Source organism: Chanodichthys erythropterus, chromosome 9 (assembly GCF_024489055.1).
Source record: "Chanodichthys erythropterus isolate Z2021 chromosome 9, ASM2448905v1, whole genome shotgun sequence".
Lineage (NCBI taxonomy): Eukaryota > Metazoa > Chordata > Actinopteri > Cypriniformes > Xenocyprididae > Chanodichthys > Chanodichthys erythropterus.
In genome coordinates this window covers 5,186,806-5,202,975 of record NC_090229.1, presented here as the reverse complement: position 1 = coordinate 5,202,975, position 16,170 = coordinate 5,186,806, and the positions used below count along the sequence as shown (strand labels likewise).

The following is a 16,170-nucleotide window of genomic DNA, read 5'->3' as shown; positions in this document are numbered from 1 at the left end:
AAACTGAAATATAAATAAAGCTAAATAGAAATATTTTAAAAAAGTAATAAAACAAATTGCAAAAGCTCATAAAGAAATACTAAAAATACAATTGAAATGAAAACAGAAAATATAAATAAGTAAACAGACTCAAATAAATAAGTTTAAGTTGAGGCACTAAAAGTACTAATCTGAAATATGAATAAAGCTAAATTGAAATATATATATTTTTTAAAAAAGTAATAAATTTTTTTACTAAAAATAAAATTAAAATAAAATCAGAAATTATAAGTAAATTAACTGAAATCAACTTTAGTTGAAGTTGAAGATGAAAGTTGAAGTACTAAACCTACTAAAACTGAAATATAAACAAAGCTAAATATATATATATTTTAAAAAAAGTTATAAAAATTGCAGAAGGCCATAACAACATTTTCTGAAGAATAATTAAAATGAAAACAAAGTTTACGCTAAAGTACTAAAAGAAGTACTAAAAGTACTAAACTGAAATATAAATAAATGATACAGAAAAATATATATATTTATATATATATATATATATATATATATATATATATATATATATATATATATATATATATATATATATATATATATATATATAGCTAAATAGAAATAGAAATAATTACAATAAAATATTATTATAACAATTATTTTTAAAAATTAAATCCAAAAATATAAAAATTGGAAATATAAAAAATATATATATATATATATATTTTTAAAAAAGGTAATATTTATAAATACTATAACAGTATACAAACAATGTGCTTACTAATTCAATTCCATCTTGTGTGTGTGTGTGTGTGTGTGTGTGTGTGTGTGTGTGTGTGTGTGTGTGTGTGTGTGTGTGTGTGTGTGTGTGTGTGTGTGTGTGTGTGTGTGTGTGTGTGTGTGTGTGTGTTTTCTCCCATTAGTTTGTAGAAGTGGAGGGTCAGATCACTTCGCTGGTGGACCTGTACCCATCCCTCCTAAGGAAGGGATACCGGAGAGAAATCTTCATCGCTGTTATCTGCGTCATCAGTTACCTGCTGGGACTCACCATGGTCACTAAAGTAAGAGGAGTGTGTTCACGGTATGGATTTCACCCCTCCGCCAGCGCCTGAATGCTGAATGTTCACCTGTCTCTCTCTCTCTCTCAGGGTGGCATGTACGTCTTCCAGTTGTTTGACTACTATGCCGCCAGCGGTGTGTGCCTTCTCTGGGTTGCATTCTTTGAATGTGTTGCAGTAGCCTGGGTTTACGGTAAATACACACTACACGAGGTTTTAGTAAACAATACAGGCCTCTAGAAAGAAATAATGGAGAAATATTTTGAACTAGTGAAAGCAAAAAACAAAATGGTGACCAGTTACAGGATTTAAAAAAAATCCCTTGGTGTGTCATGTGACACACACATGACTTGTGTGCTCAGAAAGACATGCCAAAATCGAGTTCTCTTTCACGCTTGAACAAACAATGACACAGAGAATTATGCAAAAATGCCCGTTTTGTCGAGTATCCTTATAAGAGCATCGTAAATGAGTTCAATAATGCCTTAAATGAACTTAAAGAGTTGTGAGAAAATGAGATGCGTGTCAGATCCGTGTCATGTCCGGCAGCGGCAGCTCTTAAAGTGACAGCAGCCTAATAAACCAGTTGCTGTGATGATGTCTGTCATTAATGTTCATCAAAGAACAAAGTTCATGGGACAAATTGTTCCGGGTAATTTCGGTGGAAACGTGCTATAGAGACATCAGTAGCAGTATTAGTATCAGTGATGCTGGCTTTCGTTCATAAAAAGATGCCATTAAACAAATATTTAAAATACACTGTCTTTAAATTGTTTCTGCATTCATTTGGAGAGTAAATGTGAAATTATTATAATATAAAAATATTAAAAATTCCAATGTTTTGTGATTAATCACAATTAATTACAGAAAAAATGTGCAATTAGTTAATTATTTTAATCGATTTGACAGCACTAGTTGATACTTAAAAGAGCTCATTGACAAGTTATGCATAACAAACTCAGATACTCAGGTACTTGAGTGTGAATGTGTATTCATGTATTTTTTTTTTTTTTTAACTAATGTAATTTGGACAGTAAATGTGAAATTATTACAAAATAAAAATATTAAAAACTCCCATGTTTTAATCACGATTAATCACAATTAATTACTGAAAAATTTGATAATTAGTAAATTTTTTAAATCGATTGACAGCACTAGTTTATACATAAAAAAGCTCATGGACATGTTATGCATCACATAATCAGATACTCAGGTACTTGAGTGCGAATGTAATCTTGTTTTAATCACGATTAATCAAATTAATTGAATTTAATCGATTACAGAAAAAAAAGTGCAATTAATAATTTTTTCTTTTTTAACTAATGTAATTTGGACAGTAAATGTGAAATTATTACAAAATAAAAATATTAAACTCCCATGTTTTAATCCTGATTAATTGTGATTAATTACAGAAATAATGTGTGATTATTTTTTAGTTGATTTTTAATCGATTGACAGCACTAGTTGATAAATAAAAGAGCTTATGGACATTTAATCAGATACTCAGGTACTTGAATGTGAATCCGACCTTGTTTTCATCTTGATTAAGCAATATTAATTGTGATTAATCGCAATTCATTACAGAAAAAATGTGCAAATAATTAGTTTTTTTTTTTTTACTAATTTAATTTGGAGAATAAATGTGAAATTATTACAATATAAAAATATTAAAAACTCCAATGATTTAATCGTGATTAATTTGTTGACAGCAGATGAAATTAAGCTCTGTAGCTAATTCTGGGGTAATATTTTATTGTCCATTGTCCCTGTCAAATATAGAGTAAATTAAATTAAATTAAATTGCAATTAATTACAGAAAAAATGTGTGATTATTTAGAAATAATCGATTGACATCACTAGTTGATACATAAAAGAGCTTATGGACATTTTATCAGATACTCAGGTACTTGAATCTGAATCCGACCTTGTTTTCATCTTGATTAATCACAATTCATTACAGAAAAAAATTGCAATTAATTAGTTTTTTTTTTTTTTTTTTACTAATTTAATTTTGAGAGTAAATGAGAAATTATTACAATTTAAAAATATTAAAAACTCCAATGTTTTAATCGTGTGTTCTTTTTTTAATCGATTGACAGTAGTTGATACATGAAAGAGATCATGGACATTTTATGCATCACATACTCGTATACAAATCATCACAAATTTACTAAGGTTAATCAGCACTTGAGTGTGAATGTGACCTCTTAAGAGGTGAAACACCACACTATAAACAATCACATACACACACACTATATGCTCTACTTATAATAATGGGCATCTGTCTCTTTAAAAACAGATGCTGCGGCCGGTCACTTGTGTTTACAGCATTAATACTGAGCTCATGCGTCTTATGATCTTTGCATTAAGCTCATTTATGGTTGCTCAATCAACAGTCTAACAGTGTTTGCTGAGATTAATCTTATATAATCTCATTTAGTCTTATATAATCACATGAGTCCTATGGGCTTATATCAGATCTCTCTTTTGAGTCATGACTGGCCCCACATGAAATCAGCATGTTTTTCAGTGATGATTGTTGGGAAGATCTTTGTGTCAAACTCAATATCATTTAAGCTCTATAAGTTGAGATGCACTGTTGCTGATGATCTCGACTGCATGTGTACATTTGTAGGGGCTGATAATTTCTACGATGCTATAGAGGACATGATCGGCTACAGACCCAACAGCTGGATGAAATGGAGCTGGATGCTGATCACACCCGTCCTTTGTGTGGTGAGTGAGCGATCGCAGTTTATGCTTGAGAAATATGGCCAGCAGCAAGAGGTTGTGACTATTCCCGTCTTTCTCTTTCAGGGTTGTTTTGTCTTTTCACTGGTGAAGTACAAGCCGCTCACCTATAACAAGCTTTACAAGTATCCTGATTGGTCCGTTGGACTGGGTTGGGCTCTTGCACTGGCTTCTATGATTTGCATCCCGATGATGGTCGTCATCAAAATCATCCAATCAGACGGCTCCCTGATAGAGGTGAGAAGGTCATATACTGTATATAAAACACATCAGGCTGATTTTAATGAGATTTTTTTAGGAGAGTACAATATATTTATGAAGATTAGGGAACAGAGAGAAACATTGTGTCCCCAAGGATTATTTTAAAGAATTTAATGCTTTTATAGAAAAATATTTGTATAAAATATTTTTATATATATATATATATATATATATATATATATATATATATATATATATATATATATATATATATATATATATATATATATAATTTATAAAATATAAAAAAGTAATTTATTTATATTAAAAGTATTTATGAAATATTATAACTTTAGGGCTTTTTCTTTTCTTTTGTTTTCTTTTTTTATTTTAATTTCATATTTTCACTTACTTTTTTAAGAAAAAATAATTCTGACTTTTCTACTTTCCATCTAAAATAAATGTATAAAATATCTGTAAATTTCTACTTTTTTCAAGAAAATAAATATACCAATCATATTTCAATTCATTTTTGTATTTTATTGTATACATTGACTGTTTTCTGTAAATTATTATTCTAATTTTAAAGGGTATATTTAAATAAGTTAAGTCTTCTTATTCTTATTTATTTATTTATTTATTTATTTATTTAATTAACTTTTTCTCAAATATAATTGCACAAATAATTTATGGAAAATAATTTATAAAATATTAAAAAGTTATTTATTTATATTAAAGATATTTATAAAATATTATAACTTAAGGCTTTTTATTTTCATTTATTTTTATTTTATTAATATCTTCACTTTTTAAGAAAAAATAATTCAGACTTTTCTACTTTCCCTCTATAATAAATGTATAAAAATATCTGTGAATTTCTACTTTTTCCTCAAGAAAATAAATGTACCAATCATATTTCAATTCATTTTTGTATTTTATTGTATACATTAACTGTTTTCTGTAAATTATTATTCTAATTTTAAAGGATATATTCAAATAAAATAAGTCTTCTTATTCTTATTTATTTTCATTTTTATTTTTTTTATTTTTTATTTTTTATTTTTTTTATTTAACTTTTTCTCAAATATAATTGCACAAATAATTTATGGAAAATCATTTATAAAATATTATTATATTAAAGGTATTTAGAAAAAATATCTTCAATTTTTAAGAAAAAATTCTTTCCCTCTTTAATAAATGTATAAAAATGTCTGTGAATTTCTACTTTTTCTCAAGAAAATAAATGTACCAATCATATTTTAATTCATTTTTGTATTTTATTGTATACATTGACTGTTTTCTGTAAATTATCCTATATAAACGTATTTATAAAATATTATAACTTAAGGCTTTTTATTTTCATTTATTTTTATTTTATTAAAACATTCACTTTTTAAGAAAAAAATTAATTCAGACTTATACATTTATTATAATATTACATATTAAATTATCGTTCCAGTTTTAAAGAATATATTAAAATAACATAAGGCTTTTTATTATTATTTATTTTTATTTTATAAAATGTTCTAATTTTTAAGAAAAAAATTATAATTCATACTTTTCTACTTTCCCATTATTATAAATGTATAAAAACATTTAAAATCAGGGAATATATACTTTTTTCAAGAAAATTATATTTTATCATATCTTAATCATTTGATATTGTATACATAGACAACACACACACACACACACACACACTATTATTTGAGGATTTTAATTCATAAAAACATTATTTCTTCTCCTTTTTTTGTTTTACATTCAATGTGAATGCTGTTCACACTAAATCTAGAACAAAAATAAAAAAATCCATTTTAAAATAGAATTATAATATCATCCATCATTTAAACTCTAGGCCATAACATAAAAACAATGATCAGCTATCATGTGAAATTCCTTATTTTTATAACAGTCCTGAAAATGTACTCAAATCAATGAACGCACTGTGTTTAGCGGATCAAAGCGGTGGCGGCGCCCGTTAAAGGAGGCGCGAGCTCTCGTCCGAAGGAGTACAGCCTGAAGAACAGCGAGCTGCTTCACCCTCTGGACCCCAACGGCATCCACACCTTCACCAAACACACCCACACCATCGTAGAAACCACTATGTGAGACTCTCTAAGAGAGATTCCCATATTCTCCTGCTCCTGTCCTCTCCTATGGGAGATCCCGTTTTCCTGTGTTGTCCCTCTGCCTTCCCCTCTGTTCCTCTCTCTCTCGCTCTGCACTAGTGTATTTTTATGAAATGATCTTCTATCGATATATATCTTTTTTGCCATGTAGGATTTGTATTCTGATTGTAATCACTGGTATTAGCATTAATGCTGATATTGTAATAACCTGATGTGAGCTTTAGCTGTGTGGGGCGGTTTGTTTAATCTGTAGTGCACTGTTTCACATTAAACCGTGTCCTAATCAGGAGCGACACACGATTTAACACTCATCGCTTTACTATTACTATCATATCAGAGAGATTTTGCTGTCAATTTCGGTGCTGTCACTCTGGGTAGCCCCGCCCACAGCGAAATCCCATTGGTCCAAAATCACGCTTCCGATATTCTTATTGCATTTTACACGTTTTATTGTGAAAATCTTGTTGCGCCTGGTTAGGACACAATCCATCAGCAGAGAGAGCGAGTTTTAGTTCATTTTTAGGATAAACTTAAAACAGCAGCGAACTAAATGTGACATTTAGCTCCGTCCGTCAGTGGTTGTGGCAGTAACTCTTGTACGATGAGGTTCTTAAATGTTCTTTGTCTTGAAGAAAAATGAATGTACCTCCGCTTTGGGGCGGACGCTGTGCACAGTCATGCACACTCACACGTAAGACATAACCTTAACGCTCTGTCCTTTCAGTCTCTCCTTGAACTCTAGTGATCACTGCCATCGCACACATCGAGTTCATTTAACACTGTAGGCAGCTGTGTTCACTGATGTAAGTATCATTTGATGCACTATTATAAGCGTCATTCGCTGTAAGCTGATCCGAGAGCTGATGATTATCAGCACCACGCAGAGCCGTTCGGCAGCACTTTACAAGCTCCTCATGTACAGCGCGCTCCGAAAGTCTGAGACTGTACAAGTCAAAATGTTTCTGTGTGTATTTATTTTCATTTTATTTAACATTTTCTTAAATCTTAAAACTTTTCTACTTCCCCCTCTATAATAAAAAGTGCTAACTTCAGGGAAATTTCTACTTTATTCAAGAATTCAATCATATTTTAATCATTTGGTATTGTATACATCAGGGGTGTCCAAAGATTTCTGAAAGGGGACTGGATTCGATGTTGTCGATACACCTGGGGGTGGATACTTTTCTTCATATATATAAAACCAAAATTGTGATATATATATATATATGTGTGTGTGTGTGTATATACATATATATATATATATATATATATATATGGTTCAATGATGTGACGGGTCATTTTTTTTATCCAAAGACCTTAATAATAATACAAAAAAAAAGGTAGTACAACTAGATCTCTTTTATTGAATACAAAATGTTTTAAATATATTTTGCTACATATAAAAGTATTTTAAAGATTTTGAAGTGTCAAAACGTCATTTGGTTTAACCGTCCAAAGGCCAATACAGCCATTTCATTTGTGATTAAAATATCTTAAAATGTAATAAACTTATATATTTTTTATTCTGGCATGATTTTATAACATCATATATCAACATAGTACAAAATTGTATTAAAATTATGTGTCTAAGTTGTCGCTTTGTTATGAGAAAGAATGTCTGGAAAAATTAATTTCATTGATGTCATTCGGAGTAACCAATATAAAGGGACCATTTTGGAAGTAATGTGGTCAATATCATGTGACAGGATGTGACATCATTCAGACACCTGCAAAGGACCACATGGTCGTGAAGTTGATCATACACATGTCCCGAAACATCAGGTCATTCGGTACAACCGCTATAAAACATGGAAAATGTTCTGATATTTTAAAAACTTGTACTAAATATAAAATTTGTGTTTGTTCTTTTGCTAGCTAGCTAAATATCAGCCTGTTAGCATTGTTTGAAAATATCGTCATTTGGTCTAACCAATTGTGTCATTCGTTAAAACCGAAATTTTGGTTAAACCGAATGACTTTTTTGGTGTCAATCTTGTAAAAAATGACAAAAGCAGTGTTAGTTGATTATAAAAACCACATAATCTCATTATTAACACTTAATAAAACTTCAAAATTAATTATATATCCATTATGGTTTTAAAACCTTATTCATCAATGACCCAAATATATATATAGAGAGAGATAGACTAACATTTGAGATCAACTAATTATTATTAATAATGACATATTTTGTCTCTTGGAAATGCACATTTGACAGTGCCAGTAGCTTGATTTGGAAAGCAGATGTAAATTTATTTTCATTAACACAAACACATTTTTTAATATTCTTACTGAGTTCATATTGTTTCTATGGTATCTAGAATGACTTTATGTTATTAAAAATGCACAAAGCTGCTAGGTTTTAACAAAAAATTGTAATTTGGCCTCTATTTCATTACTCTTCATTATTTAATACATGTCTACATTAATAATACAATAAAATTCGATATTAATATCCCACATTCTACCACTACCACAGTAAATCCGTGATAAATGTTGGTGATTTGTGGATTGAAAAGTATTCTAACTGGATGGTTGTCGCACAATGTTTCGCATGTTTTCCACGATAGTGTTGTTGAGAATGTCAGCACCGTTTCATCTGGTTGTGAACTAGTTCAAATAACAGAGACATTTGTGGTTTGCATCAGAGAACTCATCTCGAACGCATGTGACTGAGCTGTTTAGTGGTCACACGATCAAGACCGGTCAGCAAGTGAACGCATTTGTTCTGCCTTTTGGGCCGAGCTAATAAATGGTCCATGCAGCACGGTGTATAGTGACAAATTGGGTCCCCCTGGCCTGAAATCGGCTCTCCAGTAGGACCCCACGCGATCCCATTGGTTCAAATGTCTTTTAATATTGGTATTTTAATATATGGTATTATGTGTTAAATTAAGTGTTAAATGTCCACATGTTTCAGTTATATTGCCAGGTCGTCATTGTAAATGAGAACTGGTTCTCAATTGATTCATCTGGTTAAATAAAGGTTAATAATGATAATATAAATAAAACAAAGTTCAATTATTCATTTAATAGTCTATTATAATTATTATTTATTAACCCTTATAGGGTCTTTGGGGTCTACACAGACCCCAAACGACATTTGCTCAAATAAAAACAAAATTTTCTTTTTGTCCAAATGACATGAAACTTTATACAGTTGTTAACACTTTCTAGATCTACAAAGAAAAAAAAAATTGGAGTGATATCTTGTTTTTATGTTAGTGTAAAAAAAAGGGTCACATTCAGGGTCTTTGGGGTCTCCACAGACCCCAGGCAACAAAATGTAATTTTGTAACAAAATAATTGTTTTTTAATAAACAAATGTAATTTTACTCTGTTTATTAATGTTTTTACTTCATATTTGTGCTGTTTTTGGAGGATTTGTCATATCTTTTAAATTTATATAAATAAATATATTTTTTTTTTATACAAAAACAGCTTATTATGTAAAATTCACTTTATAAAAAGACCCACATTTCTAACTTTTATTCATGGGGATAACATGGATAATTTGACATGGTTTAGTGTAAGATTTTTGGCCATCTTTCGGAAAATGCAGTTTTAAAAGTAAAAAAAATCTCACTTTTAACAGTAGATGGCTGCAGAGCTCCACTATTTGCTATGTGCTGTTTGACTGACTGAAAGACATCTTTTCAAAAGTATTTTTCAGTTGGATTTATATCTAAATATTATGAAATCACAATTATGACTGAAAAAAAAAAAATAAGTTTTTCAAAAATGTTGATTTTGAGGATGAATTTTGTCAATTTTCTAAGTGGAGTCTCATCATAATGTAACAATATTGAAAAACTGATTTTTTTCATTACAAAAAATAGTAAACTTTGACAAAAAGTAGCCTTATTGTTATAATTGTGATTTCAGAATATTTAGATATGAATCCAACTGAAAAAAAAACTTGTGAAAAGATGTTTTTCAGTCAGTCAAATAGCAAATAGGGGAGCTCTGCAGCATCTACTGGATAAAGTGATCTTTTTTTTTTTTACTTTTAAAGCTGCATTTTCCAAAAGATGGGCAAAAATCTTGTTAAACCATGTCAAATTATCCATGTTATGCCCATGAATGAAATTTAGAAATGTGGGTCTTTTATAAAGTGAATTTTACATAAAAAGCTGTTTTTGTATAAAAAAACAGCTGTTTTTACATAAAAATCTGTTTTTGTTACAAAACTGCATTTTGTTGCCTGAGTGTACTTCCCAAATGAAGACCGCACAAGGGTTAATGAATTACGTTCAGTTGGATTTATTAAGCACTAATTTGCTTTCTTATGCATTACATAGAAAACTATATGGGTATTTTAAATTAATATCATTCATATATACTCAGGATAATCATTAACTGACAGTTTGGGGAGACCCGATTTCGAGGGAGGACCGGATTTGTCATGACAGCGGTTCAAACAACTAGTGCTGTTTAGTTCTGCTTTTGCCGCATTTAATGTTTCCCTGACCTTGACATTGTGAAATTGCATAATTTGTAAATTATGTGGCGGCAGCATATATTTTAATAGACAAGCTGCGGGTCGTTTGAAATCCATCCCTTTTGGAGGCCGTAATTTTGGACACCCATGATATACACAGATACTGGTTTTCCAAAAAAATAATATTTTAGAAATATAAATAGAATTGTTTTTTTGTTTTTTTTAGATTTAATGTGAATGCTGATGAATTGTCATTGTGTGTATATTTATTTATCAGATTGTTTTCATTATGAATTATACTATCAGCATCAGGGGGTCGCTTGGGGTATCATGGGTCCCCGACAAATACCCAGAAGCCTTTATAAATCAATTTGACATTTGAATATTTGACCTTTTATATAGAAATGTTGGTGTTGGGATTGCTTTGGGCCCCCAAATCACTGCCCTGATCAGCATAAGAATTGCTGACATGAACAAAACTTGATGAGAATAAGCACCTTATGCTTCATGTACAAAGAGTCACATGATCAATGTCACTAATTAACTTGCATTTGATTAGTGATCTAAAAATAGTGCAGTTTTTTTTGTTGTTGTTGTTTTCCACAAAATCCTCAATTATATTTTGATTCCCACGTTTCAGACTTTTGGAGGCCGCTGTACATCACATGATGATGTGGATGTCAGCCAAACCGCTCATCATCATAAAGTCTCTCAGAATGAGCGCAGGAAACCTGGGCTTTATGTCCTTGCACAGAGACACTGCCATTTCCCTCTCTGGTCTAAGAATGAGATTGTTTCTTTAGCCTTAAGATGTCTAAATAAATATTAAAGCTAATCACCAACAGCGAAGAACTGCCCCTCATAATGTGTCCTTTACCTTTGAGCATCCATAAACACGACCCTTTCTAACCCCAATGTCTTTGTATACATCAGGGCCGCGTCCGAAATCGCATTCTTCCCTACTGTATAGTAGGCGAAAAACAGTATGTGACAAAAGAAGTATGTCCGAATTCATAGTACTCATAAAAGAGTAGATGAAAAGTATGTAGGTGACCTACTACCTACGAATGGACACTTTACTATCCCATGAGGCCTCAGGATTTGTGAATGGCAGTGAAGCGATGCAACTGACTTTGCTAGGTCACATGATAAAGACGACACAGCAAATGTAGTAGTAGGTCCAGAATACATATATAGCACGTACTTTTAGCGCTCACAAAGTAAGTACTTAATCATAGTAACTACCTACTCGAGAGAGTATGCGATTTCGGCATACGCATGACCCCTGAACCTTTCTTGATTTAGCTAAACCCTCGGTCCTATTCCCACCAATCTGTTCACTAAGCAAGTGTTTGCTCATTTGTAGTATTTTCATTTATCTAAAATCTGCCTTTTTGTATTTAACCATTTTATACTGTACCTGATGTGATTGGTCATTTGCCTATATATATTTTTTTTCTGAACGTATTCAGAAATTTATATTTAAACGTTGATTAGTTGTCAGCCTAAATGCAACTTGCAGTGTGCAATATTTGTAAACAACTGGCTTTGTCCATTTTTAATTATAATTTCAGCTGGAAAATACTGTAATATGATGAAAACAGGAAATTCAAGATGAAATTTTTCATTCACATTTTGCTGTAACTTGATTAAACAAAAAATCTTGTAAAAACCAAAGTAGTTTTGTGACAGACACCGTTCTAGATGCATATTGCATCTTTCAGACTGAATAAAAATGTCCAATCTTGGTATGTGTTGTGTCAAGTCAGAAATGTGTTTCCTGCTTTTTGATATTCTGGACAACCAGACCAGAAAGCTTGTTTGGCAGTGTGCATTACAACATTTTAGCCACATTTTTAAAACCATTTATTCCCCCGTAACTTAAACTAAACATTCTTTGTAAAATTCTGTTGAACAATAAGTATAATGCCTATTTATGAATATATTGTGTAATGCTGTATAATATTTAAAGGATTAGTTCACTTTCAAATAAAAATTAGCCCAAGCTTTACTCACCCTCTAGCCATCCTAGGAGTATATGACTTTCTTCTTTCTGATGAACACATTTGGAAATATATTAATAAATATCCTGACACATCCGAGCTTTATAATGGCATTGAGCGGGATCAACGAGTATGAGCTGAAGAAAGTGCATCCATCCACATCCATCCATCATAAACGTACTCCACACGGCTCTGAGGGGTTAATAAAGGCCTTCTGGAGTGAAGCGATGTGTTTGTGTAAAATAAATATCCATATTTAACAAGTTATGAAGTAAAATATCTAGTTTCTGCTAGACCCCCTTTCTGTATTCAAATTACAGAGGGAAAAAAGGAACTGGCTTTTTCCGTAAGTTGAATAGGGAAGGCTTAGGACAAAGCGCAAGCGTTTTGAACTGCAAGAGTTTTACACTTTTTCCGTAAGATGAATACGGAAGGCAGTCTGGCGGAAGTTACTTCATAATTGAAAAAAAATCATTTCTGAGCAAAAAGGACTTTACTTGATAAAGTATGAACTATCAATCAGAGCACAGAAAGCATGAAGTAGATCGTACAAACATATGGTTTTTCTACGGAAGAGGATTAGGGCCAAGCAATAATAAAAAAAGAAACCATCTCGAGATTACAATTTCGAGAAAAAACTCGTTAAATTTCGAGAAAAAAGTCTAAATAAAATGTTGAGAATAAAGTCGTTAAATTACGAGAACAAATTCGTTAAATTATGAGAAAAAAGTCGAGATAAAATGTTGAGAATAAAGTCATTAAATTACGAGACAAAAGTTGTTAAATTACGAGAAAAAATTCCTTAAATTACGAGAATAAATTTGTTAAATTATGAGAAAAAAGTCGAGATAAAATGTTGAGAATAAACATTAAATTACGAGAAAAAAACTCGATAAATTTAGAGAAAAAAGATAAAATGTTAAGTATAAAGTCGTTAAATTACGAGAACAAATTTGTTAAATTATGAGAAAAAAGTCGAAATAAAATGTTGAGAATAAAGTCGTTAAATTACAAGAACAAATTCATTAAATTATGAGAAAAAAGTCAAGATAAAATGTTGAGAATAAACATTAAATTACGAGAAAAAAACTCGATAAATTTAGAGAAAAAAGTCGAGATAAAATGTTAAGTATAAAGTCATTAAATTACGAGAACAAATTTGTTAAATTATGAGAAAAAAGTCGAGATAAAATGTTGAGAATAAAGTCATTAAATTACGAGACAAAAGTTGTTAAATTACGAGAACAAATTCCTTAAATTACGAGAATAAATTCGTTAATTTAATGACTTTATTCTCAACATTTTATCATGACTTTTTTCTCAAAATTTAACATAATTTTTCTCATAATTTAACTAATTTGTTCTCGTAATTTAATGAGTTTATTCTCGTAATTTAATGAATTTGTTCTCGTAATTTAACGACTTTTTTCTCAAAATTTAACAACATTTTTCTCATAATTTAACGAATTTGTTCTCGTAATTTAATGACTTTATTCTCAAAATTTTCTCTCAACTTTTTTCCTGAAATTTAACGAGTTTTTTTCTCGTAATTTAACGAGTTTATTCTCAACATTTTATCTAGACTTTTTTCTCGAAATTTAACAAGTTTTTTCTCGAAATTTAACAACTTTAATCTCGAGATGGTTTTATTTTTTTATTATTGCTTGGCCCTAATCCTCTTCCGTATTTTTCAGCAAAGTTTTGGTCATTTTGATAATTTATAGGGCGTAGTAAATTGCGTGTTAAATATTATACAGCATTATATGTATTCATAAATAGGCATTATACGGTCAAATTGTAAAAGAAGGCCATAGCAATGCCACATGTCAGTCAAGAACAAAGAAATAAACCAGAACTGGACCTTATCTGAGCCACAAAATCTTTATATATTATTAATAGAACCATCTTAGCATTAACAAGCCTGTTAAGAAGCAAAATCACTGAAAAAAAGAAAAAAGGAGACAGAAACACAAGAGCTACAACTGACTTCAGGCGCAGCCTTAGATGAAATCAACTGAAGATAAAGACATTAAATCTCTGCAGATCTGAGCAGAGGAGGATTAAACAACTCCACAAACAACATTACAGATTTACATATTTCTAACCAGATTGACTTTATTTCTGTCATTCATCAACAGAAGTTTAAAGCTCATGTTTATATCGTTTGTAGTCACCATAACGGTGATCAGTGTTTCCATTAGTTGGGCTCTTAACTTTTATAACATGCTTGTTTCGCTGGCTGCTGTGACTGTGTGTTTGTCAAACACGTTTGCGGTAGCAAAAAAAGTTGAAATGAGATCAGATTTAATAATCATTGCGAAATAGCATGATTTACTGATATCATTTGAAATGTAATAATTGTGTTTTGCCCTTAATTCATTTAAATTACAAACCCTGTTTTACTGAAACATGTAGGACAATAGTTCAAATTAAAGCTGACAATTCAGCTGCATAATTTATTCATGCTGTGATGCAATTTCAAATCTTTAATGATTTTGAAACTGTGGGAGACCACAGACATAATGACAGTTTCAACCGATGTTTAGCATTATAATCCTCTGAACGCACACACTAGATGATTCGACCAGACTGCGAGACCACACAACTGCTGATTGCAGGAACGATTTCACAGTGAGACAAGATCTCATGGAGACTTCATGCATTGCAGCATGAAGCAACCTGAAGCTTTCACCTGCACACCCTGAAGCTAAGCTGGGTTGAGCCCAGTCTCTATCTGGATGGGAGACTGGGTCGCTGCGGGAAGAGGTGTTATAGAGGCCTGCAGGTCTGATCAGCCTGTGGCCTGAGTGGGTCCTAACGCCCCAGTACAGTTGCAATAAGCTGTAGTGTATGAAGGGTTGTAACCCTGATGTACAATAGTCCATGCGTCCCAGTCTCCATAAACTGTACTGAATAAAGGGTTTAAAATAAACCCCACAAAATAAGGGGTGTGACCCTGGGGCAAAAATAATCCCTTCATACCATGCAGGTAGTAAGTTAGTTTCACATCACAAATGATTTAGTGCTTTATTTAGTTCTTACAACTTACATGGAAGCACTCTTTTAATCATTACTATTTTTAATGTTTTTGAATGTTTTTGTTCATCAACTGCATTTATTTGATTAAAAATACAGAAAAACAGTAATATTGTACGGAAGAGGATTAGGGCCGAGCAATAATAAAAAAATAAAACCATCTCGAGATTAAAGTTGTTAAATTTTGAGAAAAAGGTCGAGATAAAATGTTGAGAATAAACTCATTAAATTACGAGAAAAAAATTGTTAAATTTCGAGAAAAAAGTTGAGATAAAATGTTGAGAATAAACTCATTAAATTACGAGAAAAAAACTCGTTAAATTTCAAGAAAAAAGTCAAGAAAAAATGTTGAGAATAAATTCGTTAAATTTAGAGAAAAAAATCATTAAATTATGAGAAAAATGTTAAATTACGAATTTGTTCTCATAATTTAATGACTTTTTTCTCATAATTTAATGAGTTTATTCTCAACATTTTATCTCGACTTTCTTCTCGAAATTTAACGACATTTTCCTCATAATTTAATGAATTTGTTCTAGTAATTTAATGACTTTTTT

The 16,170-nt window shown here is 30.8% G+C and overlaps 1 protein-coding gene across 2 annotated transcripts in view; it reads left to right on the top strand.

Moving 5' to 3' along the window:
• slc6a6a (solute carrier family 6 member 6a) overlaps positions 1 to 12,579 on the top strand; it is a 33,195-nt gene extending 20,616 nt beyond the window's left edge. For both annotated transcript variants that reach the window (XM_067394333.1, XM_067394332.1), the window contains exons 10-15: positions 918 to 1,055; positions 1,143 to 1,245; positions 3,688 to 3,788; positions 3,870 to 4,040; positions 5,958 to 6,109; positions 11,215 to 12,579. In XM_067394333.1, coding sequence (XP_067250434.1) covers positions 918 to 1,055; positions 1,143 to 1,245; positions 3,688 to 3,788; positions 3,870 to 4,040; positions 5,958 to 6,109; positions 11,215 to 11,377 — 828 coding nt within the window. In that variant the 3' untranslated portion in view covers positions 11,378 to 12,579. The remainder of the gene's footprint in view (positions 1 to 917; positions 1,056 to 1,142; positions 1,246 to 3,687; positions 3,789 to 3,869; positions 4,041 to 5,957; positions 6,110 to 11,214) is intronic.
• The last annotated feature ends 3,591 nt before the right edge of the window (positions 12,580 to 16,170 follow it).